Here is a 25394-nt window from a genome sequence, read left to right as displayed (position 1 = left end):
TAGGCTTTGAATCTGACAATAATCTTACATAATTTATATCATTGTAATGAAAATGTGTTTAACTTTCTGCGTTTTGTCGGCTGGTTATTTTTGTCATGTGGCTGTCGTTTGTTTGGAGCGAGGCGGAGTTGGCTTCGTCCCCTTTTTTGAATTTCGTGGTTTTTTTTCCCTTGCCCTTTGAACGTTCCATGGTGCCTTGCGTCAGTTTGTAACGAATTTGGTTCGACAGCACAGTTTAGGCGCCATTTACAAGTTAGAGTTTTCAAGTAGGAGAGCGACTCGGAATGACACGGGGCTGAATTTTGTGGATTATATTTGCCAAAGTCTGGATTTACGAACACTTTTTCGAAATCGTGATTTGGCTCAGAAAGGAAGACACTTGACAGACCGTGCGCGTATTGTGGAAGGTACATAGGAGCATTTTAGCTGAGATTAATGACTGGGTTCCGTCTATTTGCTGAAATGTATAACCATAGTTCCAAACCAGACTTAATATTAACAGTATCTTAATTTGAGCTTTAACATCAGCTACGGTCCGAAACTACAGGCGAACGTTCACAACACTCCGGAATATAATGAGAGTTATAACTTTTTTCACTTTTATATTACATTTAACGCAACATTTGCCTTGTCGCAGAGAGATATATTCCTAACAGTAACATGCATCTATTCAGACGGTCTATGGTAATATTAATGTTATAGATGGTTGCTTAACTTTGAGGTGCAAAAGCTTTGTCTTATTAACGTCAACTATTTTAGCTTTAGCTAGCGTCAGTTGAGCAAATGCTTAGTTAAGCACTCATTTCAATCCAGATAACCCTAATTTTGAGTACAGGTAACGTTACAGTGTGGCGTTAACGTTACAGATCCTCAACGCAGATACGTTTGCTGGGCAAAGTTAGCCGTTCTGTTAGCTTTAGCCTCGCAACGTTATTTGACATCAGACAGTTAGCTACAGCAGCTAACTTAACGTTAACATTAGCAAAGTGGAATTAGCGCAGTAACGTGGCAAAGTTAACGCTGCGCATTTCCTTTTTTTAAAAACTCCAATGGCCAAGCTAACGGTACTAACTTACTTTTTTTGCAAACCTACTTGTAATTATAATGCCACTATTACTCCATTGCTACAGTTAGGTTACATTCGTACTTTGAATATGCTTTCCAATTAGCTAGCGAGTTAGGTTGCCCCGTCTACACCTCCGCCCCCAACATAAGTTGAGGGGATGAAAGTTAATATTAGTGTCAGTTTGAGACCTCGATCTATTTAGGACGTTGTGTCTTTACCAGAGAGCCTGTCTAGCTGGGCCTATTCCGTAACGGCCATCTAACAACGTTAGGCTAGGCTTAGAGCTGTGGGGAGAGAATTTAGCTATTTGCATAATGACTGAATTTGTTTCCAGTTGACGTTACGTTAATCTTATATTCATGATTTCCCAACATCGCAAGGGTTATTAATCGTCTAGCTTTGTGACGCGCAAATAAAATGCCTACTTTAGATGCAGAACTTTACTAAAGCGATACTGTCACAGGAGGAGGCCATTAATTTTAATGTTATTTGGGTTTAGTATTAGATTAGCATCTGATTCTCTACAATCACCACGCAGATTGGCAGCCATCTCACCCAACGTTATCAGGCCGAGAGCGTTTAATAACTTACTTTGTTCAGATCACAAACTTATTCACTCTTAGCCATGTTGTTACTTCATCTATTGTTTAAACAACTACGTTACCTTATGAAAAATATACTGACTAACCGGTAGATGGGCGGCAGAGAGATCTGACTGTGGTAATGATTAAAGCCTGACAACAGGGTAGCTGCGTGTGACCGACTAAATGTGGAGTTGGGAGATTGACAGGCACAAAAACCACTCATGGATATTCCTTTTTACCAATGACCCCTTCAGATTTCAAATCATGCCATCTAAAACTGCAAAGAGCTCAACTGCCTCCGCCAAGCCAAGAGGGAAAGGGTCGCAGCCTCGGGATGACTCCGAAGACGAGCTGGACGTACCCCCTCAAGAAACCAACTCTAATGGCCAAGAGGAGGCACCGCCGACAACTGGCAAGTAACAAAGGGTGTTTTGGTGTCTGTGAATCTAAATAAGTTGTGTTCACTCAATGGCGTTGCGTGTATTGCTGCATTGGTAGTGGCCAATTGGCACAGCTGTGAGGCTTTTTTTCTTACTTAAATCTCAACACGTAGTTAGAAGGCTGATATATTTTTTTCTAAAGTGCCAGTCATCAATAAATGTCTGATGATTTTTGGGATGATTTTGATATCGTCGAGTGCACTTCTTCCCCGGATCTTCTCAGCAAAGGAGGTAATTTATTTCGGATAATGAAGTGTTTTATGTAGTAGATCAAAAGGCTTTTTTACTTAATTCTTATAAGTTGATATTAAATAATTTGAATGCGAAGCTTAAGATGCATAGTGGCAGTAAGTGATGTTGGTACTCTTTAGAATATGTTGAAATGCTTCACTGGGTTGTCTGACTGCTTGAATTTTAATTTACAAACATCGACCCCTTAGCTTGTTTATGCTTATGTGAGCACAATAGATTTTGGACAGGTCGTTGTGGCTTGGTGTGATGGCAACACAATCGGTTTTACGTTAAACATTATTATCACAAAACAAGATTTTCCATGTCTGTGTTTTGTGTACAGTTCAGCATGAGTGAAAATGTGACGCTGATGATCGAAATTCACACTTTAGTTATTTACTATCGACGAAATGAATGTGGCGCATCCACTCTCACGTATCAACGCTTCTCGTGGATAGCGTTTGTATAATAATGTGGGTTCCGTCATAAGCGGCCATGGTCTCTTTCTGTTTTTGGGTTGGCTCTTGTTTTCAGAACAAAGAAAAATAACGCCTGTCAACTTTCTCGGGAGTCGTTGTGTGACTGCTCTTGCAACTTGCTGCCTGTGTTTTGTTTGTTTGTTTTTTTGCTCCTCCACCCCTCCCCCATGCACCACTGTCCCCCACCTGAAACGACTCGCACAGAGAAATAAAAGTTGTACTTTTTTTATGCCACAGATCCGTCTCACGGGGAAGCTGCCGAGGCGGTTGATAATCGAAGTTTGGAGGAGATTCTCGGTAGCATCCCTCCACCCCCGCCCCCAGCAATGACCAATGAACCGGGCGCTCCTCGCCTGATGATAACACATTTAGTTAATCGCAACTTTAAATCTTACGCAGGAGAGCAGATTCTGGGGCCTTTTCACAAGGTACGACTAAAATTGGTCATAAATGTAAGCCCTGCGTGGGAATTACTTTGTCAATGTGTTGTGTTAAGCTCACAGATTTACCATCATTTGAACTGTTTCTCAGTTGTATTCTTTTTGTCTCTAATTTCATATGATGCAACTGTAGACATGTTGCCTTGACTAGTGGTAGACACAAAAAAGTACAAAAATATTAATGATTGTGATTCATTGTGACATTTATTGAGTTAAAAAAATCAAAGTGGAAAAAGTCACACCCCTCCATTTTGATTTAGTGAATGTATCTTATGTGGGGTAGTGATCTAATGGTGTCCTGACATTTCCCTTAAATTATGACTTTCTTTAAAACTTTGTCCACTTTTTTCTCCTCGCCTCATTGCTCTGCAAGTATAGGTATATTAAAATAAATCTTAACTACACTCACCCAGAATATATTCACTATCACAATCTTATTATGCTGAAATGTTGACATATAGCTTCTAATGTTATGACATTTATTGTATTTGTGTGAATGCTGTGTATTTTTATATAATTGATTTATATATATATATATTTTTTTTATCTTCTCTCTTACCTTTCTCTCAGCGCTTTTCCTGCATCATTGGTCCAAATGGGAGTGGGAAGTCCAATGTGATAGATTCAATGCTCTTTGTGTTTGGATACAGAGCTCAAAAGATCAGATCGAAAAAGCTCTCAGTGCTGATTCACAGCTCTGATAAACACAAAGATGTGCAAAGCTGTACTGTGGAGGTGCATTTTCAAAAGATTATTGATAAGGTATATATATCCCTCTATATCTATATCTCTGTCACACAGGTACACACTACACTCACTCTGGCCTCGCCTAAATTAATCAATATACTGTCTGAATTGAAAGGGACGATTAGAAATATTTTCTAGTGGGCAGATATTTTTCTTGAATTTTAAATATATTTTTTCTCAATGCTCATGAGGTCATATTGATACCCAGTTATTACATGGGGGACTAAACACAGATCAAATCAGTCATGAAAGTTACAAGTATCACCCACACATGCCATAGTCTATTCATAATGTGCTAAAATTGCTCCCTCTATTTTTAAATAATTTTTAATTGCACCATTTAGTGACAAGCCTCTACTTATTTGATTGTACTGTGAAAAGTCAATAAAGTGGGTGTTTATATGAAGAGACAAATTTTGTCCGTTGGATTAGATCACAAAATATTCTGTAAACTGTCTGTAGTTTAAAGAATTAGAGTTAAATATGTTTCTATATTTGATCTGCCACAGGGGGTGTGAGTTAGTCTTGCCTTGACTACTGGTAAATGTATCTAAGCCTGTCTGTGTGGTCCAACAGTTCACAGAAAATTAAAATGAAGTTGTTATACTAATGGCATAATTCTGTGAACTCTACTGGCTTTACAATCTGCTATTTCTGAAACTTAAAAATATTTTTTAAGCAGGGGTGTACACAGCTTGAATTATTAGACTTGTCTCTAAAATAAGTACATTTTTAGGCAAATGACCTACCTTTTTGCAATGTATTTACAATGTCATCATCTTATATAACATGTTGTTTAAATTTTGTAAATGCAACATGATAGAATACACTCTAATATTGACATGGTTTATTTACATGTTACAGTAGTTGGCCTAGATCTCTGGTATGCTTTTCGAACAACCCTTTCTCTTAATTGTTTTTAATGTGGCATGTTTTTCTCTTAACCACCCTCAGTGGATTTGTCAGTTTTATGAGTATTATTATTTGATGTGTACAGCTATTTGAGTTGCTCCTGAACTGTTCTGCCCTAAGCTGCTCTGTGTCTTCTACCCCTCCCCCCTCTGAGCCAGGAAGGAGATGACTACGAAGTTATCCCCAACAGCAAGTTCTATGTTTCCAGGACTGCCAACAAAGACAATTCCTCAGCCTACCATATCAATGGCAAGAAAGCCACATTCAAAGAAGTGGGGGCTTTACTCCGAAGCCATGGTATTGACCTAGACCACAACAGATTTCTGATCTTACAGGTAATTGTTAATTTTTAATGTAATTTCCTCTTCTACTTCTAACTGCTTTTTTTATTCCTGCTGTGACCATCCCATTCTGTCAGAGATTTCCTGCTCTTCGTCCTCTGCCCATTTCCCAGTCCTCTTTGAGTCAAATGTTTCATGGCTACCTTGAAGCCATGCCTTTCTATGGGAATAACCTGTTGCACTGGAATTGGAAGAGAGAGGATGTGCCCTCTGCCAGCCCTTAGACTGCTATAGCAGCGCATCATGGTTTGAAACAATGTGGAAAAGGTGCGAACCATAATTTGCTGCTTTAGGATTTTAAGGAAAAAAAGCATTTTTAATCTTACATGGACCTGGATGTGAGTGGCTATAGTTGGACATGTAACAGAGTAGTAGTAGTAGTAGAGTAAGGGGGGGGGGCACGTTTGGTGGGGCTGACCCACCAGTGAGGACAGGTTGGATCTCCCTTCCTCTCCCTTTCCCATGTACCTGCCACGCTTTAGCAGCACGTAAATATTGGCGTGTGAGAATAGACCCCAACCCCAATATTAGCAGTGCTGCTTCAGTGTGGCCGGATCAAACACACTCCATTACCATGGCTTTAATATTGGTTCAACATTTTGTTTTTGTTTTTTTGCCTCCACTGTGAATGTAATGCATTTCTGTATTTTTTTTTTTTTTATTATTATTATTTTTTGCTCTATATTTTTTTTCAATTATTTTTAGCATTGTGTTGCACTGAGTTTGAACCAGTTCACTTGCTACATTCCTACCCCTTCTGATTGTATTTCATGTGTGACCTACCCATTATTACTGATTAACCCACGGCTTATGGGGGGATGACTCATGTCAGAACAGAACAAAACGGCTGATTAAATCTTTTTTGTCCTAATTTTTAAATTTTTTTTTATTATTTTTACAGTATGCAGTAGTTTCAGGTGCACAGTTGGTTTCTACCCTCTACTGTGGTTTTGTGGTTAGCTGGTTGATTACATGTGTCCTGCCTGACTTTTTTGTATGCGTGTGTGCATGTCCATTCTCACTCTCCTTGGATGTTAGATTTTCAGCTCTCTGTCTATGACATGGCTGCATGACTATGGGAAGAGGCTTTAGCTTGTTCTCCAAGGTCACTTTTCCAGGCCTCTGGCTAAGGGGAAGCTGTCTATTTTGTGCACTGGTCAGAGCAGTGGATGACGTGGGTTTTTTTTTCTTCCCCCCCTTCCTCTACTGGCTTCTCCATTCTTTCATACATAAAAGTAATATGTGAGCTGCTTTTTTCCCCCCTACACATAAATGAAACACAATTTTAGACTTACTTAGTTTTTACCATATCTGGATTTAATTTGTTTTTGACTTGAAACTTATTATGTAGGAATATTGTTATTCTAAGCCTGCCAAACTCTAAAATAAATAAATAAAAATGAACACATGTTCAGACAAACATAATTGCACTGGAGAGGTGTCCCTAACAAGGGGCCAAGTAGTATACATGTACAGTATTTGGAAATTCAACTAAGGTGTAGCTGTAAGAAGTCAAAATTGGCATGCTATCAACAGTGTTTGTTTTGTAATCACTTTACATTATGCAAATGTAATTTTAACACAAGGTCTGTGATGTGTAGTAATTGTTGGTAGGGCTGAGTGGTGAGGTGACAATATGTTATTACTGCATTAATGTTTCTAAGAGTTCTGAAGCATGTTTAATATATGTGATTACACTATTCACTTTTGTTTATCAGATTAAATCATATCTATTATATTTTGAAAGGGTAGTTTTTCTGAGTTTTAATTTTAATTAATCTTTTTGTTATTCTTAGTTTCTCTGAGTAGGAAAATTTATTGTGTTCTCAAAGGGAACTTCTAGAAAATAGTTTTTGGTACACTCTGCATGACTTTATGTATCTGCAGCTGTGTCTGTGTCTGTGTGTGTGTGTGTGTGTGTGTGTGTGTGTGTGTGTGTGTGTGTGTGTGTGTGTGTGTGTGTAGCAGACCAGCATTATTGTGAGTTTAGAGTTATGAATTTGGTTGGCCACGTATATTAATAATGAATGTTGTGGACATTTTAAAAAAATCATTTCAAAATAAGAGTTGTTGTTTTATTATAACTGTTAGCTCTGTGTTTTCTGTGAATGACTGCATGCATGTCTGTCTGTCTGGTGTTCTGGATCATACCTAGGGTGAGGTGGAGCAGATTGCTATGATGAAGCCTAAAGGTCAGACAGAGCATGATGAGGGCATGCTGGAGTACCTGGAGGACATTATCGGCTCCTGCCGCCTCAAGGAGCCCATCCAAACCCTGGCCCGTCGCATTGAGCTGCTGAATGAGCAGAGGGGAGAAAAGGTGACATACACTCATACAGTATCTGTTCACACAGTCATAAGCAAACCAACTTACTTTCTTTCCTGCGTCCTGATTTCATGTGCTGTGCATTTATACAGATGAGTTTAGAGTTTGTGGAGGCTTTGTATGAACATGTGTTTGGATGCTTTTGATGTACATAATCTGAGATACAAATAACAAATTGTCTAACTGTACAGTGTGTAAGATAAGTTGGTATTTGGCTGGGCTAACTACTCCAGACATGATTCATGGATTTTCATAGGAAACTTTTAGTGCATTCACATTTACTTCTGACTGTGCTATCTTAGTACATAGAATTTATTTTCTTTACTTTTTTGTGTCAACATTTTTTTTAAATTGTTCTATGTAAGCAGAAAGTTATTTTTACAGTAATTAGAAGCAAATTAATGCTATTATGGCTTTTATTAAAATATTTATGTGACACCAGAATGATGGAGATTCAGTAAAAATGATATATTGTTTATTTTAACATGACAATAATGCTTATAACTCATGACCAGACATGTCATTAAAGTTTTGTTATCTGATATTAAGTATTGCATTATGTTTACTGTCCTAGTTAAACCGAGTAAAGCTAGTGGAAAAGGAGAAGAATGCATTGGAGGGAGAGAGGAACAAAGCTGTGGAGTTCCTTACCCTGGAGAATGACATCTTCAAACACAAGAGTCAGCTTTGCCAATATTATGTGTGAGTACACTAGGACAATCTCTCTGTTCTGTACATGACAAATTAAACCATATAATAGCCTCATTAAATTTCAGTGTATTTTTTTTAAACCTCACAAGGGTAGCATTACCCTTCTCTAGTGTCCCCATAGTCCAAGTTTATCTCTCACTGGTTTTTCCTGATATCTTTTTGCCATTAGTCATGATCTGCAGCAGCGTGTGGTGGATAAAGAGCAGGAAAAGCAGAAGATCTTGGAGGACACAAAGGAACTTACTGAGAAAAATACAAAGATATCACAGGAGATGGAGAAAATGAACCAAGAGCTCAAAAATGTGGAGAAGTAAGGCATTTTTTGTTCTTCTTCCCTTCTATTTACAAATGTAACATGGTTACTAACTTTTCTTCTAATTCAATAATTTTGTGGTTGTTGTCAGAGTCTCTCTTTCCTTGAACATTTTTGTTTAGAGGCAAAATTCCAGTTCAGGTCTGGAAAAATATAGAAGTAACAGTAGTCACTTGTGTGTCTTAAAATTTGATTGCTCCACAAATGGTTGTTTAAAAAAGTATAGAAAACTGTCGTTCCCCTGCAAAAAGAAAAAAACAATGTAAAGTTGATGCTGTTCTAGGTGTCATATTTTCATAAATTGTTAGCTTTGATGATCATAGATTATTTTAAGAACTAATAGAATGTTTTTGAAATGAAAAATGTGTAGGAACTGAAACCTGGCTGAGCTTTATCATGAAGAGCTGCTGGGTTACAGAAGCAGAGCCTATTCTATATGTAGCCTAGCCTAGCCTATATGTATTATTTTGTATAGTTTTCAGATCCTCATAGTAAATCTGCTATTTCAGTTGATTTTTCTACTATTGACCTGACTCTACTCAGTAAAAATGCTGTTCCTCTACCAGGAAACAAAATAAGCTCAACAAGTACATTGAGACCCAGAAGGAGAAGTTCACCCAGCTGGACCTGCAGGACGTTGAAGTGCGTGAGAAGATTAAACACTCTAAGAGCAAGAACAAGAAACTGCAGAAGCAGCTGGAAAAGGACAAAGAAAAGGTGTGTTGGCCTTTAAATTGTGGTCCACTATTACACACATTTCAGCAACTTAATTTAAGTTGGCATTACAGTTTGCTATTCTGTTGTAGTTTTCAGATTTTTTTCACTTTGACAGTATCACAGTGAGCATTCTCAATGTTCAGAGGTACATATACATTTGTCAGGAGAGCATATCTGTAGCCCCTTATTCATAATTTACAATACATATCCATTAACAAATATAAGGGTGCACTAAGTCAAGACAGGCTAACACTAGTGGTATGACACTCCAGTGTTACTGTGTTTATGTTGTCCTGTGTCCAAGAGAGAAACATGGGCACTAAAAATATAATTTCCGTTGCTTATAGAAAACACAAGGGCTGTTGTTTTGAGGCGTAGAGAAGAAAACACAGGTCATGGCTTTATAGAAATCTGCATAGTGATAAATGCAATGCAGAATACAGCAACCACATTTTAACTTATATCTGTTCCCTATATGTTTCCTTATGTCACTCTCTCTTTTTTCCTCACAAAGCATCTATCACTTAACAGGTTCATGTTTTACAGTTTTTATTTTTAAGTTATTTTTAGTTATTTTTACAGGTTAATTTGATGTTGTCTACCTTTAATGTCAATATTATAAGAATTATTTGTCACAACAAAGATATAGAACCTAAATATGGTCCTAACCTGGATTTTTTGTGAATTAAGCATTCTTTAAGTTTTGAAAAGTTGTTTGAAAAAAAAAGAAGAAATATTACAGGTAATGTAGGTTTTAAACAAAAGGCATGGCCCCTGGTAAAGTTATTGTTTCCTGAGAAATGTAACTGATGTCTTTTGGCGTGATAGCTAAGGCTACACAAAGCAAGACTAAGTTAGTAAAACTGGCTTTCATGCAAAAGACATGTACCTTGCTACTGACATGATTGACATGATGCCCAGTGTGACTGAAAAATCATGTTTTCTCACTTGTAGAAGAGTGTAGGGACTGTGCTTTATTTTAAAATATTTTTATTCTTACCTTGGGCAAAGAGAAATACCTGTATTTCCTCTAAATTAATTGACTTTATCCAGAGAAAAAAAATAAAATCTGTGTAAAATTGTAAATCAAATTTCATGGCAGGAAGGCCTAGCTGCCCTAAACTAGCCACTAGGGGGCTGTGAAGTAACACACAAGTTGATTGTTAGTGAGTGCTCTGTTTCACCATCAGTCAAGTTCCTGTCTCTTAGACTAATGTTTCTCTAACTTGTGCACTTACTGAAAAACCTTTTCACACAAACCTAGAGTTAAGAGTTCCCTCATAACTGGAGGTATATCTTCTCATCTCCCTCTCTGCTTTAAAACCCCATCTGCTCCACTTACAATGGCTGTGCTCTGGAAATGTCTTGGTCAGAGGGGGAGGTGGGCAGAGGCAGGCAGACCTCTGGGGAGCAGTGTTCTGCTGTGTGGTAGTCAACTATGGCCTGGCTTGTGTAACACTCCCAGCAGCCACATTCACATTTCACCCACAGTTAACCCTACAAAACATAGACTATATACACATGCACACACACCACTCCTTGCCTTGTTTCAGCCCTGCCAAGCAGTAGACTGTTATGCTAGTCTTAACCAGGGCTTGCTCAGTCTTGAATATGTGTTTATAGTTGATTACTGTTGTATGTTTTGGCCTGCTTCTGAATGTGTATCACAGTTGCTTGTAGCTGGCACTGACAAAAAACATATTCAGTGCACATATATTACACCTCTCATCTCCAAAAGTCTTCACTGATCTCTTTCATCTCATCATCTAATTTAAGCGGTAAAGTGCCATTGTTTTGTGGCTTGTAGGGTGTGTATTAATGAATTGTGTCCTCAATTTGAACCTAGACAGGTATAGCCACTGTTGCTTAGAATCCAGTTGGACACATCTCATCTGTTTTTGCACTGGCTCATCTTTCAGCTGGAGGAAGTGCGTGGTGTACCAGCCAACAGTGAAAAGGCCATCTCTGAGGCAACAGCTCGCAAGGAAGAGCTGGAGAAGCAGAAGGTGAAAGAAGAGGAAAAACTTAAGGAGGTGATGGAGAGTCTGAAAGAAGAGACCAGTGGCTTGCAACAGGACAAAGAGGTGTGTATGCTGCTTAGTGTTACTTTGCTGCATGCTTTGGTTAGCTTTAGACTGAGAATTTCCTGAACATCTCTTCTTTAACACTTCTCCTCTTGAATTGCCCAGACCAAAGAGAAAGAGCTGATGGAGCTCAGCAAGGCTGTAAACGAGACCCGCTCTCGAATGGACCTAGCCCAGTCAGAGCTTGACATCTACCTTAGCCGCCACAACACAGCTTTGACACAGCTCAACACGGCCAAGCAAACACTTCAGACAACCTCTGACACACTGCGAGAGCGCCGTGCTGCCATCAAAGACTTGGAAGTCAAAATCCCCCAGAAAGAACAGGAGCTCAAGAAGGTAAAACCAAGCATCAACACTGTTGTTTAGATGGGATGGTATTTACATGAGACATTTCACATCCTTAAAAATGAGCAACTTGTGCTGAAGCCACTACACACACTCTGTGCTCAGAACATCTGCTGAATATCTGCCCAGTGGGAGGCATCATTTGTGTGAACTCTCCCTCCCCACCCCTGCAGGATGAGGGAGAGCTGGAGAAGCTGATGAAGATGGATAATGAGACTAGAGAGGTGGTGAGGGAAATGAGACAGAAGGTGGAAGAAGCCAAGAGCTCTCTGTCTTCTAACCGCAGTCGAGGAAAGGTCCTGGATGCCCTCATGCAGCAAAAGAAGAGTGGCAGAATCCCTGGCATCTTTGGGAGATTGGTAAAAGGCCATTATATTAATATACATGGTTACTGAGCAAGGATTTCATTTATGGCTATCTACCTCGCTTTGCAAACATCAACATTAACTCCACCTTTACAAATTTGTTTAATTTGGCTTTAAGCATTTATTGCCTGGAATAAAAAGCAGAATTGTACAGTAGCTGTGTTATTAATGTGTTTTTGTGTTGCAGGGAGATCTTGGAGCCATAGATGAGAAGTATGATGTGGCTATTTCCTCCAGTTGCGGTGCTCTGGACAACATTGTAGTGGATACCATCGACACAGCTCAGAGATGTGTCACGTTCCTCAAAGAACAAAACATTGGAGTGGCCACCTTCATTGGTCTTGACAAGGTAAAGACAAGAGGGTGTAAACCAACAATTTTGTCTCTTAAAAGCTTGAGTGATTTATTCTTCCTCCTTGTTTCCTTTTTTTTTTTTTTTTTTTTTTTCAGATGAAGGTGTGGGAGAAGAACATGGCTCCCATTCGTACTCCAGAGGACAGCCCTCGTCTCTTCGACATGGTGAGAGTGAAGGATGTGAGTGTGCGACCAGCTTTCTACTTCGCCCTAAGGGACACCTTGGTGGCCCAGGACATGGAGCAGGCCACAAGAATGGCCTTCCAGAAAGACAAGCGCTGGAGAGTGGTCACCCTGAAGGGACAGATAATTGAGATGGCTGGTGGGTGGCCTACTATTTCTGTCATAACTTTACCCAGCTCATATGCTGTTTTTCTTTTTTAATCTCTCTGTGGTCTGGTGTGTACTTCACAGGCACCATGACCGGAGGAGGAAGAATAATGAAGGGCAGGATGGGCTCCTCCATTGGAACTGAGGTCTCCCAGGAGGAGGTGAGTAAAAAAATACACAAACAAGGTCTGGTGTTTATCAAATGTCTTTTAGTAGAAAATTGGTCCTAATTGGCTCATTCAAAGTGATGCTTTTATCTCATCTTTTTCCAGATATGAAAAAGTTTTAATAAACTGTTTTGTGTTTAATTTAAAACGACAACAAACCTTTTCATAGAAATGTATTAGATTCAAACTTCATGTTACTTAATTTGTCAATGGTAATGGCTACATTAACACAACCATGCCTGCTCTGCAGAATACACTTAATTGAAAGCTATTACTGCAGCAACTATTGTGATATATTGGGCATAAGAACTGTGATTGTGTTTAGTGCTCTTCAAAGCCCTAATACGATGGATGTTCAATAATTTCCCCACCTTTAAACATAATCTGAAAAAAATACTCAAATACATAGCATGCATGAGCTTTGATATTTTAGCCAAATGACACACTGATGCAGCTGAACCATGATTGACATCAGGTGCCAGAGCTTTACCTAAATTATGACTTCTGCCAAAGCATGCCCACATTCAGTAGGTGTCCTTGTACATTAACAGCATAAAAAATAGAAATACTGTCTACTCCCCACAGTTCATGGTGTTTTTTCTCTATCTCTCCATCTATCTCTGATATGTATATCTATCTATCAACAAGAACTCAAAAAGCAGGTCATGTAAATTATGTTCAGTTTAACCTGTCACACAAGTGACACCATTTTCTGTGTTTAAGTTACTTTATCTGCATCAAATTACTGTATCTATCAGTGTCCCTGCTTTGAAACCAGAAAAATAGAGATTAACTAGAGGACATTATCATTAAATTCTTAGTACCATAAAACTGTGCTGTTATTTACTCTCAAAGGAGACCTTTTACTTACTCCAAGTGGGTCAAGCAAGCTTCATAAATAATTCCTGCTGTAAGCTTGGAGAACTGAAATTTTACTTTAAGCTTGTTTCCTAGAAGTGATTTTGAGATGCCGGATTAATATGGACCCTGCTATCAGATAATCACCACAGCAGGCCATTAGTGTACAAGCCATGATGATTTTCATGTGTTTTCCGCAGCTTGACCGTATGGAGAGCAAGCTGAACGAGAAAGTGTCGAAGCTGCAAGGCTGCCAAGAGAGAAAGCTGCAGCTAGAGGAGAACATCCAGCGCCTGCGGCCAGAGCTCCGGGACATGAAGAACACCCTGGAAAAATATGCTAACAGCATGACTGTACATCAAATATATTTCTTCCTTTTCATTCACTGTTTCTTTCTCACTTGTTTGGGTGTATTTGTGATGTAAATAATAACCTCTACAATTCATAGCCAACCACAAAAAACGTTTTGCTCTTATCAAGCCATGTTTGACTGAGTATATTCCTTTTTTCCTTCCCTCAGAGCCTCGCTGACCAGGAAGCTCACTTGAAACTTCAGATCAAGGAACTTGAGGCTAATGTGCTGGCAGCTGCCCCAGACAAGGCCAGACAGAAACAGATGGAGAAGAGCCTGGAGGCCTTCAAGAAAGGTAGGATCCTCCTGTAAACTGTAAAGAGAAATATTGTTAATTGTTAAATATGTCATTAAGTTTTATCTCATGGTAAACTGAGTTGTAATTTGTGGAAAAATAATTACACTCAACATTATCAAATTTTTATCAAAATTTTCACATTGAATGAAAATTGTTTCCTAGTTTAATCTGATCTGTCCCTTCATACCTGCTCTTGCTCTCTCAGACTTTGAGGCCGCATCCAGTAAGGCAGGAAAGGTGGAAAATGAGGTGAAAAGGCTCCACAACCTGATTGTAGACATCAATAGCCACAAGCTAAAGGCTCAGCAAGACAAGCTTGACAAGATCAACAAGGAGCTAGACGACTGCTCCTCCACCATAACCAAGGCCAAAGTAGCCATAAAGACAGCTGACCGGTGAGGACATAATGCAAATTGAAGCACTGTAACGAATTGCATTGTTCACACACTTTTAAGGTTTAAACTCTATTGTCTGTTAATGATAAAAATTATCAAGAAGTCAGAAATGTTGTGTCATACATAACAACTTATTCTGTTGGTACTTTGTCTGGTTTAACTGTCTATGAATCTCACAATGTGAAACTGTCCTCAAGTCACAACATTACGTATTAAACAAGTCACCATGTTATATTTATAATGGAAATACTGAAAAACTCAACCTTTCTCTCAAGACTTTTAATTTTAGTAGTAATTATCAGTACATGGCACTCTGTCTTCTTCCTGTTGTCATTGGTTTCTTTGAATTAATCAGTGTTGTGGCAGTTCCAACTAAAACAGGCATCCAGTCATCATTATCTGTAGTTTGAACATTAAGATTGATCGTGTGGGCAGGACACACTGTAGCAAAACGACACTGGTAGCTGCATGTGACGTGGTTTGTTTGGCTTGACAAGCTGTCGGGCCGATTAAGGAGCTTGTGAAGTGAAACACTGAGGCAGCCTGCATGAAAGCACTTCTTCCTCTTTTTAAAACACTGCAGCTCTATCCATAACTGTCCTGTCATGTTTGAACAGAGTCAACACAGAACTTAACAAAGAAGCATGTCTGAAAGATGTCTTACTCTTTAAAAAGCTGTTGTGGCTGTAATTAAAGAAAAAACTGCATCAACAATACATCAACAATAGTAATATAACCACCTTTATTATCCAAGCTAAGTTTTGTGTCTTAAAAAGATGAACCTGAACCTTTTCCACGGTCAGGTACCACTATATGTGTATCTCTGTTTATGTTGGATGACTTGCATGCCACACGAATGTTATTGTGGGTCTCAGTTGAGCAGTGCAAAGATTACCGTTAGCTTTGTTAGACAGGAGGTAATTAGGAGCTGTGTCAGATCACTGTTATACCCTCCTGCAGTTGAAAGAAACATTTTCCAAGGGCAGATATAACTGTGTGGCAAAATCATCAGTGTTGTCACTGATGTGTATTTCTGTTTATGTTGGATGACTTGTATGTCACACAAATGTGACTGACGGTCTCAGTGGAGCAGTGTAGAGATTACCATTAGCTTTGTTAAGTTAGTTTGTAATGAAACACTGTGAGTGTGAACAGATGATGAGACGAAGTAAGTTTATCATGCTGTAATAATTCTGTTTTGTGAGTCTGACTGACTCACATTTTCATTAGTCATATATACATATTTCTAATTCACTCATCACTACCATTCTGACAGAGCCTAATATCTGTGTCTTCTGCTGTCCCTTTACCCTCTGCAGCAATCTGAAGAAGTGTGAGGAGGGTGTGAGTCGTGTGCAGAGTGAGCTGGAGGAGAACGAGAAGGCGATGGCTGAGCTGACAGAACAACTGAAGAAACTGGAAGATGAGGCTGGGGAGATCATGAAGGATTGTCAGGAGGCTGAGGTGGGCTTCGGTTAAAGCTTTTTTTGTTGTTTGTTTTAATTTAATTACAGATTTTCAAAGAAAGATTCCCTGATATTTTATACCAATATATCCAAAAGTTGTAGTTTCCTGCTACAGGAAAATATTCTTGACAGCAGTCTTTTATAGGCCTGGTCATCTTACTGTGTAGATAGTTAGGATTTTGCATCTTGTGATTTTAAAATTAAGAGAAAGGTTGCTTATTACCACACAGGGGTCCCACAGAGAAATGAAAAATACAATTAACTGTTGAAATAAAGTGTTTTTGGAAATATGAGTTGATACAGTTTATAAAGAAACTGATAAGTTCTACAAATCATATTTACATTTATCACCCTTTAATAAATATTTAAGTTTTCTTTACATTTTTTGTGTATGTGGGCATAAATGATAATCCTGGACTATTTATCGGTTAAGTAACACTAGTTATTTGCAAAAATAAAAATATTCATGACCACTGTAGCTGTGTAGAATCACCACATCTAAATGAATTCTAAGTAAACACTGAAATAACTGGAGTACCACTGTTCTCCCCCACCTCTTGTCCTCCAGGCTGCACTTCCTGAGGTGCAGGAGCAGTATCAGGGGGTGTTGAAAGAGATAAAGGTCCTGCAGCAGCAGGAGCACGCACTGCAGGAGGAATCCCTCAGCGTCCGGCTCCGCATCGAGCAGATAGAGACCACCATCACTGAACACAACAACAAGATCAAACACTGGCAGAAGGAGGTGGGTGAGGGAAGGCGTGAGTGTGGTTTTATTTTTGTAACTGCAGCCGTAGGTTGTGTTGGTGATGACAACAATATACTCAGCAAAGTAATTGTTGACTTCTGAGGTCCAGTTGGGTAACAAACACGCTTCATGTACCTTACTTGCCCAAAACAATGTGAAGATAATAATTTAATAATTCACTAAAGATGTTATTTTAATAACATCATTTTAGTTTTGGAGCTCTGCTTTTATTTGAGACTGTTCTTATTTAATTATCTTTTTTATTTTAAAAATGTTCAAGATTTTAGATTTTTTTTCCTAAAGTGAAGGCTGCTGTTTAATGAGCTGTTTTTATTTTTATTTTATTATTTTTTTAATTGAATTGTAAGTTACAGATACTTCTGTTAACATTGATGATCTGTAGCGGGTATGGGAGTTATATTTCTGTTGTGTGACCATTAATATTTGACTACTGATGATTGTTTATGTTGTTCAGGCTAGCAAGCTGTCCCTTCATACCATTGAAGACAAGCAACCAGAGGAGCTTCCTGTTCTCACTCCTGCAGAACTTGAAAAAATCTCTGATCCCAACATCATTATCAACAAGATGATCACATTAGAGACCCAGTGCGCTCAGATGAAGCCCAACCTTGGTGCCATTGCTGAGTACAAGAAGAAGGTACGAACAAATAGGAGCAGTCAGCCTCCTATCTAACAGAGACCACAAATTCCGTCATTTCACAAGAGACAAATTTACAATTGTGACTGAAAACAGTTTAATGCTCTTAACAAAAAACTGAAAGTGAAGGGTGGTGGAAAATCCTGTTTAGAATTTCTCAAAAAAAAAAAAAAAAGGAAAGAAAACACTTAAGCCACAAATTCAATCTGTGCCACTGTGTGTCTTCAGGAGGAGCTGTACTTGCAGCGCGTGGCTCAGCTGGATGAGATCACCACAGAGAGGGACAGATTCAAGCGTGGCTACGAGGACCTGCGCAAACAGCGCCTCAATGAGTTCATGACAGGATTCAACATGATCACAAACAAGCTGAAGGAAAACTACCAGATGCTCACGCTGGGTGGTGATGCAGAGCTGGAGCTCGTGGACAGTTTAGACCCCTTCTCTGAGGGCATCATGTTCAGGTAACGGGATGAAGAAAAAAAAAACCAATGGCACATTTTGTTTATTCCTGCTGACTTGTGTTATTTTCTAGACATAATTCCTGTCCTTTTGTTTAAATTATGTTTATGTTTCTCACTTTTTTCTAGTGTTCGTCCTCCAAAGAAAAGCTGGAAAAAGATCTTTAATCTGTCAGGAGGAGAGAAGACCCTCAGCTCCTTGGCTCTGGTGTTTGCTCTGCACCACTATAAACCCACACCGCTCTACTTCATGGACGAGATAGATGCTGCTCTTGACTTCAAGAACGTCTCCATTGTTGCTTGTTATATTTATGTGAGTATGGTCCAGTGTGTTATGTGACAACACAAGCTGCTTGGTACAGTTACAGGTTTAAGATCTTAAAGTGCTTTTTCTTTTAGTCTACTTAACTTTAATGTCCTTGAGTAAGCCACTGAATTCAGATGTGCTCTTGGATGATAATTCAACTAAATTACATTAGCCTGTTAATTTTAAGAACTGTGGAGCTAATAAGCGCAGTAATCACTGACTCATGAGAGCCCAGTGTTTCTGTTGTGTAACACTGAATAATGGAGGAGTTCAGAAAAATCACCTATTTTTGGGAGCTGGATCAAAACAAAGAACTAAGCCTTTAAATACTGGACTCCACTGTGCCCATTATTTTTATAGGCTTTTGGATAAAGGTTCACTTTTTTCTTAAGTTACAATTTGACAGCGCCTCTGCAGCAGCTATTCACCAAACAATGCTCAGTTGAGACAAAAATCCCAAATCACAATCTCTCCCCAGATCAGTAATTTTTTTTTCCTTTCCTTTTTCTCCTGATGTTTCTGTAGGAGCAAACAAAGAACGCTCAGTTCATCATCATCTCTCTGAGGAACAACATGTTTGAGATCGCTGACCGGCTCATCGGCATCTACAAAACACACAACACCACCAAGAGCGTGGGAATCAACCCCAAAACCATCGTCTTCAAAGAGCATGATGCCGTCACTGCTTAAACCTGAGGAAGCTATCTTTGTCTCTGCTGTTTTATTTTCCTTTTCACACACATGTAAATATTTTTACATTTACATTTTTTTTTTTATCTTGTCCTTTGAATCAAATGCTGCTATCCTTTACTACTATCTGACCCAATAAATGTTTTTTAGTCAAATATTTATATGAGTCTCAATACTTAAGGTTGAACGTCAAATGTAATGTTTGCCACTCTCAACGTGAACCCACAGGATCCCTGAAAGATATTTTTATAACTTGTTGACATCACTTTATGCAGAAAAAATTTAACTGTTGGATCTCTCTCTGTAATGATAATAATCTAAAGAGTACGGTCTAGACCTGCTCTATATGAAAAGTGTCTTGAGATAACTTCTGTTGTGATTTGGCCCTATATAAATAAAATTAAATTGAATTAATAAAAACCTTAACTTAGACTATAGATTCCTCAAGTTGCGTATATCACACAAATCGAGCCAAAAGGCAATTCTGAATTCAGCTTGTGCAGGACCAACTCAAACAGTTATGATTTGCCCAGCGTGTGCTCAGAGGTGATGTGACAGCTGGGACACCATTTACTGTATTTCACACTGCAAAGACAACTGTAGTGAGCATCACTTAATTGAGCTCACTGCATCACTAATTGACTTGTACCCCATCTCACACCGGCACACAGATGGCTTTGAACACTACAAGAACATAAAGCACTTGAACAAATTTATTTGAATTTTTTTTTTTTTTTTTTTTAAATACAGAAATTGAGAAAAAGTTTATAAAAATACAACCACTACAACAGGTCTGGGTAACATAATAATTGTGTAGAAACTGGACTGACCCTGCTGAAATCTGCTCAAGCAAACCTGCTCTAGCAGAGTACTGCTGGTAAAGCTTTTCCAAAGGCTGTAATATTTTTTTAAATATACTGTATATCATTGCACCATTTTAGTAAAAAAATGAAAAAAAACAGCACTATGCTAAGAAGACGTATTGGTCCTGATGGAATAACCAGTCCACTACAATAAAGCTATTAAGTGCGGGCGATGTAAAGGCATGATGGTTAAAGGCACAGTAAGGGAGCCGCTCAGAGCATCACCGCAACATGATATGTGGAGGCTTTAAGTCAGATCCACTGTGTGTCTGGTTCCACTCTGCAGGCTCTAAATTTCACATACTGCTCCAGTCACTGTAAACAGTCTTGTGTAAGGAGATACACGAGAGGCTGTGCTGACGGCCTGAGCAACGGTGAAGCTACTGTAATGTCCCAGTGCATTATGGGAAAGGTGACTTATAAATTTCTAGGCACGGTTTCTGCCTTTTCTTTTTGAAAACCTCAGTCTATGTTAAAGTGTTTCGACTAATGTTTGATATGATAAATGCTTATTAGTTAGGCAGTATGACGATCATCTAGAAAAACACACCACAAAGAGAAACACAAAACACTAGACAATAACACAATTCATACTCGTATAAAAAGATTTCTAGCTACATAAACTGTCTACATTTTTTTTAAGAACTTGAAAATAGCAGTCATATTCCCACCCCCCAGTCTGCATAGGACCCCTGGGAATCTTTGAAATGAGGCTAAAGGGAAAAATCCACCCTCTCAGTAACATTATGATCTACGTATGATGGTTACTACATTTCTAACTTTTTTTGTGCTGATGTTATTTCTGATAAATAAGTTTTAGTTTTTGTTATATCCAGTTTTATAAAAATCTTTTTTTTGTTGTCAGAATTTTCCATAAACCAGCCTTCAATATCTAGTTATTTGTTTACTTATTGCCTTAATTTTCCAGGTGTGAGTGCTGAGAAGCGTTAACAAAAACAAAGGAAAAGGACCTGCAATGCATTGTGGTTCATTTACTCCACTGTTACCACATAAGGTTCAGTGTTGGTCTACATCTAAAAAGAAAGCCTTGTTTTACTGTGAAACTGACAGCAAAATCAGACATTCGCTGTTTTTGATTGTTGCTATTGTCAAACATCAAAATAAGCAGCAGCTGTTTAAATGATATTTTAGGGTGGATTTTTTCCCCTTTACTACTGGAATGGGGAAGTGAGACTTTCTGTTGTTTCTATATAAAAGTTGAGGGTTTAAGGTTTCATCAGTGGGATGTCAGAGTTTTAAATAAGGCAGCCAGCTGCTGAAAAGCCTTCTCCCCGACTGAGGAGAGTTGTGTGCCACACCTCTCTACAGCCGCCTCCGCCACCGTGTACGCTGATCCCGCCGTGTCCCAGACAGACGTGATGAGTTCACTGCCCAGGCCTGTGGACTAACTGACTGAACCGCGACAACAGTGAGAAGCCGAGCGACGCGCCCCCGACCGGGTTCGCCCACAGCACCGCCAGCAGCAGCAGCAGCCCCAGAAGCACCACAAAAGAAGTCGGCCATAGCTCGCGCCACGGGTCGGACTCATCCCCTCTGGCCTCGGCCTCCGCACCGCCGCATCTTGTGCAGCAGCTCACCTTAGGAATGGGCGCTTCCTCCAGACTCCCGATGGTCACAGCGGGCCAGTGCTGCTGCAGGTACTCTGCTGCCCGCGGGTTGACAGAGAGATTTAACACCGAGGGCAGAGGGGTTTTAATAAACTCCTCCACCCTCTCTCTGAACAAGTGCGCCTTCTCTAGGAAGACCAGCGGCGAGTCCTCCTCCTCCACTGATGAACCCAAGGACACCAGGTCCAGCTGTTCTTCCTGGAGGAAACAGGACTTCTTTAGTATTTCAACCACAATTCAATGTCCAAGAACAATCTCTAAGATCATAAAAAAATTGTCAAGATGGCATTCATGTCGTGTCGGATTTCCCAAATTATTTGTGTCCAACTTGTAAATAGCATCATCTTCAACATCCAAGTTGGGATCATGACAGGGAACCTCAGATATATCTATCGTGGCGCTAAATAATTTAGAGGCACCTGAGAACCAAAAAAACATGGATGCCTCATGACTTGGGCCATGTGGTGATGCACATCTATCCTATGTGACATGAATGCAGCATAAGTGCTCACATTAGTCACTGACTTGTTTAATTTTAGACTGTCCGAGACACTCGTCTTACACTTTTCTGCTGCTCTTCTAAGACTTTAAGATTGGTCTGAGCAGCTAAGTTCTGCTAAATATTTCCAAAAATGTGTCATTTTCTGTGATGATCTGTTCATGCTTTGCGTTAATGTACATCAGCCCTGAAACTCACCTGTAGCTCCTTCACTCTGTGGATGAGTGGGTCGTAGGCCTGGGACACCTCTGCAGCAGCTTTATCCAGGGCCTCCAGGTAGGCTTGTCTCTTCCTGGCCAGCACCGCCTCCAGCGTCTGAAAAAACTGGTTGACTTCCTGTCGGTCCTGCCTCACCAGCCCCTCACAGCGGGCCTTCTCCTGCTCCAGCTGCTCCCCTAGCTCACACGCCTAACAGAGGGAGAGAAGGAGAGGGCAGTCAGTGCAAGTGGATGGTTGTTTTTATTTTTTTTTAATACTAAAATATTCAGTTCCAACTCAGATACTTGCTCCCCACCTGCACCCATCTCTGCTCAGAGAGTCTGGCCAGCAGTCGCGATGGCGTCTGTTTTTCTCGGATGAAAGCCGCCTGCAGGTCGTCTATGGCGTGGCCCTGGTGCTGCCCAACAGTCAGACACAGCCCGCAGATCAGCTGCCGATCCCGGATGCAGTACATGTTCAGAGGTTGCCTGTTGTGCTCCGGACAGGAGGGGGGTCGTGGGTCACTGTCCCTCTGGTACTGAGAGAGCAAATGAGCGAACAGACACACAAAACGGATGAGAACGAACTGAAGCAGCAAGGCAACAGCCAAGAAGAGGATTTCAGACTGACAGGAAGTCAAAGGATAAATGTTTCAGATGAACACAAGTGATTCTCTCTCCTACTTTCTCGATGATGGCCCGCAGAGATACGTTGGTGGGCAGAGCTTCTACGCCTGCCGGGGGCAGCTCCATCACACTGCGACAGTTGGGGCATTTTAGCGGAACACGGAGCGGACGCCAGATGGAGTAGTTGGTAGACACCTGGAGCAAGTTGTCCAGGCAGGTCTTACAGAAGGTGTGCGAGCACGGCAAGACTCGTGGGTCAGAGAACAGAGAGTAGCACACCGAGCACGTCAGGTCCTCCTCTAGGTTGTCCATGATGGAGACTGGGGGCCGCGCTCCGGCAGGACTGGGGGTTTAGGGAGAAGAAGATCTGGCAGGAGAGCAGGGTGGGTGAAAAGCTGCAACATAGTAACTTGCTACAAATGTATAGTGAATATAACTTGGAGATTACTTTTAATAATGGGACAGAACTTGATTACATTTAGAAAGTCAATCAACAGAAATCTGACCATCAATTATTTTGATAAACAATTATTTCATTAGTTTCAAACATATCCTGCACTTGCTTATTTTGGATTCATGTATATCTGAGAATACATAAGTAAAAGTGTGTTTGTATATTTTGAGAGCCTTTCTGAACATATCATAGAATGAAAATGAATAAAATTCTGTTGCAAAACAATACAAAAGCTTTATAAAGTTCAAAATGTTCACTGTTTGTTGGCACTGTCATAAATGAGTAAATTTAATTTTATTTATTGTTATTTATTACTGAGGTCATAATTAAAGGTAATATTGTGGTGATGGAGGTTTCTATTTTTCCCCCTCCCTACATGAAGGGTTCAGAATATTAGGAACACCTCTGACTATAGCAGTCCAGTACAACACCACCACAATGACCTCAGTGCAAAAACACAATTTAATTAACACATCTATGACAATGTCAAAAACATTATAGGCATAATAAAAGTAAACTATGGCAGAGCAACTGTATTGGATTGTAACAGATAGTACAGGCGTATCTAATGAAGTGCACACTTAGTGTTCCTTATTTGTCCTCGCCTCATTAAAGTAAGTCTAACCAGTATGTGTGGAGATCTTGTACTGAAAAACAGTTAAACGGCCAAAAAAGGCTCAGCTCTTATTACAGGATCAGTTATTTTGTGGTGTGGTGTGTGTGTGTGTGCTCTCTCCTCTAGTTACAGCCAGCACCGCAGCGACAATAGGAGGCCTTATGCCAGCACCCACCCAGCCCCAACACCCACAGACACACACTTTGTTGTCAGGGACAGGCTGTTCAGCTGTGTGACCATGCACAAAACCTGATGCGTTTATGGAGTCTACCTGCAGCCGAGTTGGCGCCCAGATTCAAATAGGTAACAGGTGTCCTGCTGAGGCCCGATCATTATCATCAATTAAACTCACTGCAAAGAGAATTTTAGCCATATCCACATATGCAGTTATATTTAAAACTGCATTAAAAAAATTTTTTTTTTTTTTTTGCTTACTGGGGCACTGACAGATATTTCAGGGGTCAAGAGTTAAGTCTGCAGGTAACGCAATTGTTGAGTCGATTTACACTTTTACACAAAATTTTAACGTTTTTCTTTTTTAAAAACTCGGATATAAAATCATAGTTCACCGTTTTCTTTCAAACAAACACTCTCCTGCTGTGTGGGTTCATGTAGCGTAACTTCGGCTACACGAAAACTAGAAAATGTGGAGCAATTCACATTACAAACTTTATTTTTTGTTTCAACTAACCTGACACTCCCAAATACTTTTAACGTACGTTAACTACATTACAGACATGGCGGACACTTTCTCGGCGATCTGGTCTACCATTTGTTTGCGTCTGTTTAATCGTCTAGTCGTTGTTTGTCTTAGTGACACGACTATACACACAGAAAAAGGATGTTTTAACAGAGAAGTCTTGTTAGAAACTCACCGTCTGCTCGGAGCAGTGTCTCTCCAAAACAGAGCTTTCATTTCCTGTTCCCTCCCGTGCTGCCTTCAAGTGCTCTCAGTAAATTCCTATTCCTTACAGCAGCAGGAGGCGGGCATATGAAAACATGCCAAACTTTTAGAGCATTCAAATGCTCGTGTAAGAGAATATGAAGTAAAGTAAACGTGTTCTGCGATGTTTACAGACTTAAAATAAGTCTATTCTTTTCGCGAATTAAAAGAGTTAGTTCATTTAAATAACGTTTTTCTTTTTCATCCTCACCATTTCCGGCAGCTACTTCGAATGCAACCTTTTTTTAATTCTTCGGTAGTACGCATGCGGAAAAACTGTCTCCCTGACCAATCAGACGCCGCCTTTTCTCGATTTGAATATAAGCTCAACTGTTAAGAGAAACGAAGCCACATGGCTGTTTAACATTTTTAACAAGTGGAAAAA

At 39.7% G+C, this 25394-nt stretch overlaps 2 protein-coding genes across 3 annotated transcripts; one reads left to right on the top strand and one right to left on the bottom strand.

The window, feature by feature from the left end:
- The first annotated feature begins 225 nt into the window (after positions 1–225).
- smc4 (structural maintenance of chromosomes 4) lies at positions 226–19339 on the top strand. 2 transcript variants are annotated; one of them, XM_018702189.2, is made up of 24 exons: positions 226–407; positions 1905–2062; positions 3038–3228; positions 3811–4002; positions 5058–5234; positions 7396–7560; positions 8141–8268; positions 8447–8587; positions 9157–9307; positions 11227–11391; positions 11497–11730; positions 11913–12098; positions 12292–12453; positions 12555–12780; positions 12873–12949; positions 14014–14166; positions 14334–14460; positions 14669–14858; positions 16178–16322; positions 16893–17066; positions 17545–17727; positions 17956–18188; positions 18315–18498; positions 19018–19339. In XM_018702189.2, exons 2-24 carry the CDS (start codon positions 1915–1917, stop codon positions 19180–19182), a joined length of 3897 nt encoding a protein of 1298 aa, XP_018557705.1. In that variant the 5' UTR covers positions 226–407; positions 1905–1914; the 3' UTR covers positions 19183–19339. The 2 variants fall into 2 exon arrangements, with proteins under 2 accessions (XP_018557705.1, XP_018557706.1); XM_018702190.2 differs by lacking the exons at positions 226–407; positions 1905–2062 and adding an exon at positions 2124–2321.
- A 538-nt stretch (positions 19340–19877) lies between these two features.
- Positions 19878–23334, bottom strand: trim59 (tripartite motif containing 59). The gene is given in 5 exon segments (XM_018702210.2): positions 19878–21444; positions 21446–21871; positions 22371–22580; positions 22687–22908; positions 23054–23334. Coding segments are annotated over 5 exon segments (1275 nt in total). The 5' UTR covers positions 23309–23334; the 3' UTR covers positions 19878–21282.
- Positions 23335–25394: the final 2060 nt, after the last annotated feature.

The sequence above is a fragment of the Lates calcarifer genome, linkage group LG21, assembly GCF_001640805.2.
Source record: "Lates calcarifer isolate ASB-BC8 linkage group LG21, TLL_Latcal_v3, whole genome shotgun sequence".
Taxonomy (NCBI): domain Eukaryota; kingdom Metazoa; phylum Chordata; class Actinopteri; family Centropomidae; genus Lates; species Lates calcarifer.
Note: the sequence above shows the minus strand (reverse complement) of the source record. Positions and strands in the feature narration are given on the sequence as shown.